The 11,818-nt window shown below is 49.5% G+C and overlaps 1 protein-coding gene across 3 annotated transcripts in view; it reads left to right on the forward strand.

Moving 5' to 3' along the window:
- The window catches only part of LOC131208316 (uncharacterized), a 32,777-nt gene that overhangs the window by 3,606 nt on the left and 17,353 nt on the right, over positions 1–11,818 (forward strand). For all 3 annotated transcript variants that reach the window (XM_058201015.1, XM_058201016.1, XM_058201017.1), the window contains exon 3: positions 6,269–6,320. In XM_058201015.1, coding sequence (XP_058056998.1) covers positions 6,269–6,320 — 52 coding nt within the window. The remainder of the gene's footprint in view (positions 1–6,268; positions 6,321–11,818) is intronic.

Here is an 11,818-nt window from a genome sequence, read left to right on the forward strand (position 1 = left end):
TTTCAGGTTATGCCCTTGTTTATTACTGCAAACTGTTCACAAAATATTGGCCAGCCCACAATTTGCCACCAACGCCACCAATAAAGCGACACATCCGGTTTGCAAGCTCAGCATCAGCGACGATCCCTCAGGGTCGGCACGCATTTGGTGGTTAACTTACCTCATTTTCGCTGAACAACCAGCAGGTTTGGCGTTTTTCGGAAGCCCATTGGCCGTTTTTCATGTGCTGTAATTTTTGTGTGTGTGTTTTTTTTGTTACCTCATCGATCGATCGGCTATGCTGTGGTTCGATCCTATCGGGCCCATGGCCACCGGGACGCGCCGGAATCGGGGTTTATTTTGAAGTGTGCCAATAAAACCACAATAAGTAGCAGGATCACAATGAATCACAAAAAAAACCACAAAATCGGACCTCATCGAGCCCACCACCGGGGTGTGCATCTTTTTACGCGGCCGCGGCGACGAACCGCGGTGCGCGGTGTCATGTTTTCAGTTCCGCATGTCGAGTTTGCGATTCGCAAAGCTCAATGAAATGGGCTGTTGTTTGTTTTATTCTTTCTTGAGGGTGAAACAAAAAAAAAATGTCGATGAATTATGCGACTGACAAGATAATTGGATCCTCCGGCTGCGCAACGTGGTCTACCCGGCGATCGGTTTTGCGCCGATCGGCAGTTGTTTGAAACCTTTTCGATGTACTGTATCGAATGATCGTACATCTTACTTTTTTTACCTTCGATTCATACTTTTTTCCTGGCAACGCTGGCAGTTGGCACTACAGGTGGCAGCGTAACGTTGCAAAAAATGTGTGTTCTTTTGCTTTTTGCTTGGCCCCCGTGCTAGTTGTTATGCTTAGTACGGCGTTGTGCTGCGATAACGCTAGCGCAGGGTTTTCGGACGATTCAATTTGTGCCCAAAATTGGATAGTGTCACCCGAGCCGGTTGTATCGCCTGGCTCGGGTTACTTCAGCGAAATCTTCTCGTAGTACTGAATGCGTAAACTATTTCCAAGTTGATCGCGCAGGTTGATGACCAACAACGTTCTTCACAGGAGTCGGTTGGCTTGGCAGATGCACGATCTGCGCGGTTTGTTGTTGAACTAGAAACTCGGCGTTTGTGCGAATTTGCCGTTTGCCGGTGTTTCTATCACACTTTGGCCCCCTTGAGCCCTGAGGTAGAGATCGCTTATCAGCTGGTGGATGGTGCATGCTGTTATCAGGAACGGTCGTCTCCGGTGTGGCATAATCAAGGCCGCGCCGCGTTTGCAAACAATTTACCAGCTGAAGTAGTTGCTTTATTTGTTATGCACTCGTGCTACGCTATAAAATTGAATCTTATTGTAAGTAAAAATGATTTCAATTTAATTTTCGAGCCTGTTTCCGGGCAGATTATGGGTTAGCTTTGGTACTGGCGTTTCGCCATTCATAAAACAGGCGGCTCAGAGTTGCATCTCCGCTATCACTGGCCCCGCGTGCGGCTACATGATTGACGGCACCCGGAATTACTTGTGATAATGCAAACACGTGGAAGCTTTGACCACAGAATTCCATATTTTTGCCCACATCCGCACGGTCATTTTGACCTCCGAATGAGGGCGCGTGTCCATTCTGGCCCGGTCAGGCCAGATCCGGACTTTTTTTTCTATTCGAATCGGTCGATTTTTGGGCGCTCGAAACGTGACTATGGCTGGCCACACTTATGGCATGAACCACAGCCTTGGTGCGAACCATGTGGCGTGCATCGGTCGCTTATCAATTTCGGTTCATAGTTGAATATGCTGCTTGATTACGGTTTCGGGAGGGTGACATTGAAAGTGTGTTCCACGGATGGCAAAATATTCGTTTCATATTGACAACTGTATGGCAGATTGTTCCGACGTAACTGAAGCTGCTGTTGGTGAAGTCATAGGACTAAACCGGGTTAAGCAACAGCGTGGCGAATTTTTCGCAGTTTGGTTGATTAATAACAAATGTTTGAGCAGCAACCTGTCGAGGCAGCATCGAAATGGCCAAGCTCTTCTTCGGCTGTGAGATAAGCAAACTTGACGATCCTTGACGGAGTTGCTCATTTCAGCGTTTTGCAGCATATTGTGAACCATCTAATCTTTTCGTTATGCTTATTCTCTCTTCATTTACCATAATTGATTTTAAATGTTCTACGCATTTTACCATGTCTCAAGTTTGAAGGCTTTTTTCTCCCTGATTTATTAAATAGATTAATTGGATTGACAGAGAATTTGTCGATCCTTTGGTCAGTTGAGCACGTGGTTTTGTTTAGACGTCAGCTTTACTGCTTGAATGGTACAATTTCACTAAACGCACCCAGTCGGACGGACTCTCCGGGAAGGTTTGCCAGAAAGGTTTGCCAAAAATGCGACTCTTTCCGTTGGGCGCTGTCTTCCGCTCGTCGTCGTTCGCGGTCGACCAGCATCTTTTCTTTCTAATTTCGGTGCAAAATTCGCTTCTTCCTTCTTTTTTCTGCGCTGTCCGGAGACCCGCAGGGCGTTCCATTTCTTTGCGTGCACGATAGGAAAAAAAACTTGGCCGCGCAAAAAAAAACTTTCCACCCATTTGGTGATGGAGTTGCGGCGGATGCCGTTCGAGGTTGTGTGGTACCTTTTTTTGCTTCTTCGTACTCCTTTCGCCTATGCTTCGAAGCTGGTGGCGGCGGTGGTGCACTTTCGCCGCCGCGCAAAGTTCGCGTTTTGCGCGGCAACCTCCTCGCGGACCGCCACCTCCGAGAGACACGGGACGGGGTTTCGGGTTCCACAGCCTCGGGGAGCCGCCAAACCGCGCGGGGTGAGCAGGATAAATTAGTTGGGCCCGAATTCGGGGACCCTCGTTTTGCAAGTTTTTCACCAATCTCGTCCGCGCGCTGCTCCCGTCCAACCCGCGACCCTTGGGTGATACGGAAAAAATTAGGCAGAACGGCCACAAGACTCCCGCTGCCGCCTGTCTGCCTCTGCCGACCCGCCGGGCTGTGGTTAATAATTTCGCCAACTTTCACGCAGCTGCTGCCCCGCGCGCGATTTCTATGGTCAGTCCGCGTTCCGGGAGGCAGCACCTTTTTTGCTCGCCGCCCCAATGCTCAAACTCACTGCTTCGCTTGAATGATCATTGAGTGAGCAAAAAGAAAAAGCAACAAAAATGGCACAGAACACCACCCCGCCCGGCCCATCATCCCCGGACCGGCGATACCTTTTCTGGAAGATGTTTTTTTTTTTAGAAAATGGCCACAGGCGGCGACGACGGGTGTGTGGAACAAGAATCGAACCGGCCGCCCCGCCGCGAGCGCCGGCCGCAGTGGAGTGGAAAAAAGAACTCCAAAAATTGGCACACATTTTGGAACCGCAAGACACTCTAGAGGGGTCCCCCGAACCTGCCGGGATCGAAGGCGAATAGGCGAGGGCCAAGCAAAACAAACATACTGACCGGCCTGACCTGGCCGAGCAGGTTTTTTTCTGGTGCAAATTTTAATCGTCCCCTAGAGTTTTGCGCGTATCGAGGGTTGTCATAGGAGAGGCCGCTCTGTTGGGCATTCTGGCCCCAAGCTGCCTCCTGCAAGGGGTAAGAAGGAAGCAAGCTTTTGGCGGTTGGCAATTTTGTTTTTATCCTTCGGCCGCTTTCGCTAACGGTACGGAGGCCATAAATTGTGGGCTTTGGCTTTGGCCGCGGACGGTGCATCGTTTGCATCCTCTTGACGGGTTTGCCTACCGATTTCTAGGCTAATTCGTGTTCGGATGTGACCAGCGCTCAATTTTGTTCGCTGATTTAATGAACTAAAGCATAGTAGAGGTGGTTTTGAGCTGTAACCGGACACCTGTTTGTAAAGGATGTGTTACGGTTTCGGGAGTATCGGCTATACCTTAATTCCATACGTTATTTCCGTTGTCTTCAGTCTCATCAGTCTTCAGTCGCTGCCAAGCAGCTGGTCGTGGGATCGACGATCCCCATAACAACGTCGCAACAGCTCCGTAAAAACACACCGTTACAGAAAGCAACAGAGCATAGATTGACCAAAATCTAATCTTCTAGCGACTAGTGACAACGTGCGCCACTTGCGCCTAGAACGCAGCACGAAACGGCGCGACGGTGCATGACACGCGGAGCGCGTGTTGCTGGATCGTCACCGATCGCGTTTGGCATTGAAAAAAGCCAGCGACGGGGCGATCGTGCCCGCGGTGACCGCGGCCTATTGTTGCCCTTCGGCGACCCTCGATCGCGTGCGCTGGTGTTGGTGGCGTGGTGACGATCGAGAGAGATAGAGTCGATTGCGTGACGCCGTGGCCGTGTAGTAGTAACACACAGCGCTCTGCAGGCCACAACATGGGGGGGGGGTTCACCTCGCCAACAACACACTTGATCCAAGGCGCGACTACCGACCGTCAGCGCCAAGACGCGATCTATGTGTGCACGGTAAACATGGTGCCTGGATGAAGACGGATTAGCAAATGGCACACCATTTGACGGCGGGGGCTGGCTGCTGCTCTCGGCGACGCGATGAAGTGGAAAAAAGTGAAGGTGTTTTTTGGCTATTTGCTCTCGGTAATGTTTGCTCGGCACGGGTGTACAACACCGCCCTCCCGTGGGGAGACGCTGAACGATGATTAACAATTGAAAAGTACGCAATTGGCTGCCGGTGATCGAACGTGTACGCGAGGCTTTGCAAGGGGCTTTGCGAGGGGCAGCAGCAGGGAAGGGTACTTGCGACACTGCTGCGCATTTGGCGCGCGTGATGGACACTCTGAAGATATCACATCGACGATGAAACATCTTGAAGCGTTCGGTTTAGTTAAAATATCTTTTGAGTAATGCTATTGTAAAATTAATCCTATTCCAGAGTTCCCGAAAGGTCTCCCAAAATCTTAATTGTCGTCGAACCAGTCTCCACTCTTAACCCTTTATGCAATTCGGTTTACAGGAAAATTCACTCACAGTCTTAGAAAATGGCTGGCCTAGGGAAGGATGGCCCTGCAAAGTGCACGCACAGATGACTTCTTTTGTTGGTCTTGCAACCTCCTCAAAACCGACGCATGTCAACGGCGACACCAGCGCAACGGACACGCATCGTTTGCGCCTCGTCGCGTGCACTGCAAATACGATCTGTTGTTTGCCACACCGCACAATGATCAACGGGCTCCGCAGTGAAAATGTGGTTTTTGAAGGTCGTTCCGTTCGCTTGCGTCCATGCAGTGCTTCGTTTTTTTAACATTGGAGCATGTCATTGGATAAACGCAGTTTTCGGGCAGAGGCTCTAGGAGATTTGGCACGGTGTGAAGATTTGGCACACGAATTCTGTGGAGGAACGGCCACACTAACCACACCGATGCATGGAGTTGCGTGTGGGTTTCGAGTCTACCGTAGATCACATTAGATGCAGGTGGTGTCTCTTTTGGTCCTCAGTTTGAAAAGTGTTTGGAACGCGGGAAGGTCAGTCATTGTAACATGTCAAAATGGCAAATAGAATGTGTCAAGTATCATCCTGCTTAATAGTTTAACACTCGTTCAATTGAGAAATAATAAAACCGACGGGGAATGGAACAATCCAAAAGAGAACCGAGAAAGCATCACAACCGATCACTTAATGAGTTAATTATTGGCGGCCACATTCCCCGGCCTCTCTGATCGCTGTCCGCTCAGTGCCATCATCGAGTGATGCATTTTCCGGATTCGTTGCATTTGACACAGCCACCCAAAGTAAAGGGGGGCAACGCTTGGAATGCCGCCGGGATCCTGCTTCATCCTGCCACTCCGATGGGGACCAAATTGAACGGCATTAATGAATTAATTATGCTGCGGCGTCTTCCATTCTTCGTGGTGTTACATTCGTTTTTCAAGGTTTGTTTTCGTTTCTTTTCTCACAGCTCGGCTAACGCTTCCGTTTTTAATTGTTCCGGATGGTGGACGGTTTGGTGTTGATTGAAGGCTGCATTGTGACGCCACACTATATGGGCGGCATGCGGGGTTTTGGTGGTTTTGATTTGGTGAATGATGCGAGCGGTGAATGAAACATGCTGACTGCTTCCGGTTGGTCCTTTGCGATCGTGGCTGATCGTTTGGGTTGATCGTTTTCATTTCTCAACACCAGCTGGAACGGAAGTTCCAGATGTTTCCGGTTTTTTCGGCCAATTTGGGCTGCTACACTGTTGAGCAATGATATTAGAAGAATCTCAATGTTTGTTTAGCGCGATCACTTATCAGTAATCATGTTTCTAAAAGCTTTATTTTCAGATTTTTATCTCAATTAGTAACATTATGCTTCTCTCTTCCAGGTGCTACCGTGGTGTCCTGGCGAGTAAACAATCAGGAGCAACTGTTTGTCAGGTAAGCGATGGCAAGTTTCAGCCTTTTGTTCCCTAGCCTGGATTAAGCTTCTAGCAGGGAACACTTAGCTATATGCTGGAGATTTTTAAGTAAAACTGAACCGAAATACTATCATTTAAGTGACGCCATTTTTCACTGCTGCGATTGAGCTCTTTTCTTGTTGTGTTTAGCTGTGTCACTATTGTTTCAAATAGATGCGTTAAATACTGGTCTCGGTTTTTTTAGTGGCGTTCCGACGGGACTGACTAGCGAAAGCAAAGCTTAGCGGAACAAAAAAGTGTACAACATGCACATCCGCATTCGACACCACGGCACACGGACGTAGCATGGGTGGACATTTCGAGGTGGTTTTAATTATTCTAATGGGGCGCCATCCGTGGGTCCGTCAAAACCACTTTCTCCGCAGACCGCGAGTGGAGTAGTAGGTAGGACCTTCGGACCGGCCGTGGACCAATTTGCCAACCGGATGTTTTGTTCCTGCATTGCTGTTGTATGTTTCGTTTTGTCTCGTTTTTGTAGTCTTCAAGAATTGGGTGGATCGTCGTTTTTTTTGTTGTGGTCGTTTAAACCACCCATAAAGATTCGGAACGGCTGACCCAAGACTGTGTGAGCGGTGGCTTTTTTGTGGGAGGATCACAATTTTCGCTGGAATGTTCCCATCTCGGCGTTTCGGGTGCGTTTGTTTGTTGTCATGTTAACACACTCGGCACATTTTTGTTTTGTGTGTTGCGGAAGTCGCGGCTTACGTGCTAAATACTCCACCCGACCCGACACACGCAATTGGCCGGAACTGGTGAACCGAAGTTGATGAAGAAGTCCATGTCTCATGTTCGTGGCGAAGCGAGACGATCTTGCCAGCGGGGTTCAGGCCATGCATTCTACGTTCATTAACGTGTTTTGCTGCCATTTTGCCACTGCAATGAAATGATCACAAAATTTAAACTAAAAGGCCTTCGATTCAGTTTCGTGTTCATAATTTGCTCAGCGATCGATCGATACACACTCAAGGGGGAAATAAATCAATAGATTAACTGCATCGCGCAGCCCACCGATGAGAGGAACAATGCAGCAAACTAAATGTTTAATATACTAGCTCTGTCTCCTTATCCGGCCTCGTACCCCTATTCTCGGTCTCTCTCGTTCTCGCAGTTCAAAACTTCGCTCAATTTTTCTAGACTCATGCATATGTGGCGGTGGATTGGCCACAAAAAAAGGTGAGAAACAACAGAAAAACTCGCACATCGAGTTATGTATCGCTATTTATGCTTCCCGGGGCCAACGGTGGCCAACACAGCGCGCGGGGCACGCACTCTCGCAGGACACGTAGCCCAAACCCCAAGCCAAACCGGGCCTTGGGGGGAGAATGGGGAAATTAGTTAGAGAGAAATGGGACGGACACACGCACCGGGTGGCTGTGGGTGGCGTGATTTTTCATCCCCTTTCCACGGCGCGCGCCCCACCTCCCCGTTGGCCCCGTGTCCCTTTGGTTTTTTTTTCCACCGTCCCGGAACCAAAAGGATTCGGATTGCGGACCACCAACCCCGGGAGAGATATTCATCGTCAGCAGAGCGACCCCGGGCGGGCGGTGCCTAGTCGGATGCCGGAAGCGATGAAGGGATGAAACAGTATCCGGTGGCCATTGCCTGGCCATGTTGCGTAGGGTCGCCCCACTTTTTTCGTCCTCTACCGTCCGTTGGGGAGATAGTCGCATTGGTTCGAACCACACGAATGGGGCGACTGGGTTCTGTGGATGCCGCTGGACGTTGAACTGTGCCAAATGATCGCACGGTTGATGTAGTTCCCGCTCGTGCTTCGTGTGCCCAGCCGCCGCCGGCCCCAGTGGTTAGTGCCTTGTGCCGTGCATATTTCAGCGTATGTAAACTTTGAGTTTAGCAGCCGCTCTGTGCCAGGCTGCGGTATCCGTGGTTACTATTTTTTCGCCCTGCTGCCGGTTTAGGGATGGGTGGGTTTTTTCTCCCTGGCCGACCGGGTGGTTGGTTTGGTCACTCTGCACCTCCTCACTGGTTCCGGGCTCTCGAGGACACGATTGTTTTATGGGACAAAAAAGGGCGGACGCAGGCAGCAGCATTCTCTGGTCCGGCTCGGTTGGAGTATTAAAAACAAAGGCAGACAAGAATTGCATTCCACGGAAATGGCTTTCCCAATCATGATGCGAATTCAAATCACGATCCGCCGCATCCCGTGTGCCGTCTGTGCCCGTAGTGTGGCCGGCACACGGACTGGTAAAAAATAATGAAAAATTGCCCAAATCTTTTATCGTGCTGCACTTTTATCGAGCTGAACGCCAAGATTGGGTCGGGATATGGCTTCACCGTAGCACACACTGGTCTGCTGTGCCCATTGAGTGTGAAGCTAGTAGTTTTGATTGAACTATTTAGACTAGTTTTTGTGCTACACAAATGCAGTAAATCATTTCAAAATACATAATCAATTTGTCATTCTAATTTGCTTCCCCCGAATGTGGCGCTAGTATATGGACCAAGCGATGCACCTACTGCACATGCAGTTTATGCAGATTTAATTTGCTTTCCATTAAAATATATTTCATGTACGGCACTAATAGCGGCAAGTTTTTGTTTCTGCCATTCTTTCACTACCATCGTCACTATTTTTTCCCGCAACACTCTAGCGACATAAATGTGGTGAACCGCGCCGGGCTCACCGGGCGGGTTCACCGGGGTTATGTGCATTGTTTCCGGATGCTTTTTTTCATGCCGGAGAGCTAACATTTTTTTTTGCTGCCCCGTGGGAGCTTGCACACGGCACAAATACTAAAACCGCGACGCAGGACGCACCGCGGGTCAGCGATAAAGGCTGCAGGCCGGGTGCGGCATGTGAGTGATACGTGATTAAATAGATTTTGATTGTGGTTGACGTGCATATATTTACTAACGTCCACACAAACACTGGCGGGGTCCAATCAGCTATGTTAAAACTTTATTTTTTGTTTTGGCTATATCGGCAAAAAATATGAACAAAACCATTTTTGTTGCACCCCGGTCAGCGTCAGGGTTCCAAAGGGGCGAAAGAGAGCGAGAGACAACGCTGGAATGTTTTTTTTTTTGCAATGCTCAGGATAGTTTTTGAAGCATAGTTTCAGGATAAAGTTGTTCATAACATATTGATTTTTTCCCATGGTTGCCAACAGTACGCACACATTGGTTACCGGCACTGACCACCAGCACTGACTCGGGGTGATGATTTGATGCTGAGTGGTGGGATATAAGGTCTGATTACATTACACATTAAAATTAGCATGATCGGTTTTTGTGAATAAATAATGCCGTTGAAATTGTTCCTGGAAGGATTCACATGGATATTGATTAAAAATGGCCAAAGTCGTGTTTGACAAATTGTTAGTGATGGAAAGAAAGGACTAGTAAGTGGTATGCTCTTACGCGACACTCTTTTCAAACTATGGTTTACTGAATATTAAGTTTGTGTTTCAAGCAGTGTGACGATGCTTAAAGCCAACTAGAGGTCTGTTCTCAATTTCCAACTATGCGAGTTTATTTGAGTGCGATTCTCTGTAAGGGAAACCCGCCCAGACCTGAGCTGACGTTCGAAGGCTTTGGCAGCATTATCGAAGTGTAACTGCTTTTAGAGCCATTACCCGAAATAGTTGAGTTAGCTTTTCGCTGCCACCAGTTTTATTACTTCAGAAACGATAGCCAAGTTTGCAAACTTTAAATAAATCCGGAAAGCGCCTCCAACCTGGTGTGCTGCGCTGCTTCCGTGTCGAGTAAAGCGTGCAGAGAAAAATGCGTCCCGACGGGACTTGCAGCAACACTGCGTCAACGTGGACGGCCAACCAAACTGCGAGGAAGCACTGGGATGCAGTAGAATTGGAGCGAAAGGAGAACGCCATCACGTCCGCCGCCACCGCCGTGCGCACACCGTCTCACGATGTCCACTGGCGGAGTTTAAAAAGCGGCCATAAAAACCGGGCGCTACCAAAGCTGGTTCAGCCGTAACCGACCACCACCAGCGTGTGAGCTTTCAGCGTGCTGAAGAGAGGAAGCATTTTTCTGTGCCCGCTCGGTCCGGGTTTCCATGGTTTGGCCAATTTTTTTTCTCCTTCCTCCCATTCTTCCCAAGTTCCCGGTACGCGTGTTCGTTCGGCGGTGGGAAATGAGCTGAAAGCATCACGACGAGGACCGCCGGCCTAGCGCTCCGGGCAGAGAAACTAGCGTCATAACGATGGCCAAATGAAAAACTCGGGACTATAAGCGAAAAAGGACACCCAGGACCCAACCCAACGTGGAACCCGTTGGCTCGGGCGGACGGGGGGCGACGCACGTTGCAGAGGGGCCAGTGCAGTGGTGGGGCCAGTGGTGGAGTCCCGCAGCCGCCAGGTCTGTCATCGTTGAGCGTTTTTCCCATTTTCTCGATTCCCCGGCAACTTTGGGCGCCATTTAAGTTTCCATTTTCTGCAACAACTTCGCCGTCATTTTTTCGCCGCTCGTCGCAGCGCTCTCTTCATTTTGCCTGGCGTTGGGAATGGCGCAGGTCCTTCGGGCCGCGACGCGACGGCAGGGTTCGGGCCTTTGAAGCCGGCCGCCCGTCGCATACGGGCAGGCCCGGCCTGGGGTTCGCTTGGTATCAGCGTTTTGGCATTTTTTCGGATTTTTCTCGTTAGTGCGCAAAGCGGCGAAGAAGAACGCAAACGCTGTGCGGGATGAAAAATGCAACTCGCAGGAAAACTTTAGATGAAATCCAGTTTTTGTACCTCACGAATCGTGGCGCGGCCCTGCCGAAAACGGGGCCGCTGAGCCTTGTTGGCGCCCAACCGGTGTGCAGACACAAAGCAGGGTCCAAAATTGGCATTTGCAGAGTGCATCCTGTTGAAGTTTCGTGAAAAATTCAGCACAATTAGTAATGGGAAAACTAAATAATCGAACAATAAACGATTATTAAGTTCAAAAGGATCGATAAATGTTTACATCACCTATCTTACTGCATTGTCAATGCCTTCAGTAAAGAGCCTTCCTAAGCAATTGAAATACGGTCGTTGTCGCCTTCAAACTTGAATGACTTCATGTCGAGGCAATTTTGCGCCAACACAGCCAACCAGGTGTGCCTTCTGAGTGGCGGCAACATGACGCGTGCCGCCATCTCTGTTTTCTTTCTTCACCTTGCTCCGTGGCGATCGGTAACCCTGCAGAGACCGGCGACGTGCGTTCTGTTTCACAAAAGTTGAAATTGATTTTCCGTTCTTTGTCGTTGCTGTGGCCCAAATGCAAAAATTTTTGGAAGCCGTTTTTCGCGCCAGACAGAAGCCCGATCTCGTCTCTCTCTCTCTCGGAACGGCGGAGCAATGGGGTCCTGATCGAAAGATATCATAAAATGTCGGGTGAGATTAGAAGTTTCGCGAAAAGGGCGATTCTTTTTCGCGAGCGCCAACGCGTGTCGGTACCGAACCTCATAATAACGAGAAACCGATGGAGTCACCTGGTGCTTCACGATGTATAGAACTG

This window comes from Anopheles bellator, chromosome 2 (genome assembly GCF_943735745.2).
Source record: "Anopheles bellator chromosome 2, idAnoBellAS_SP24_06.2, whole genome shotgun sequence".
NCBI lineage: Eukaryota > Metazoa > Arthropoda > Insecta > Diptera > Culicidae > Anopheles > Anopheles bellator.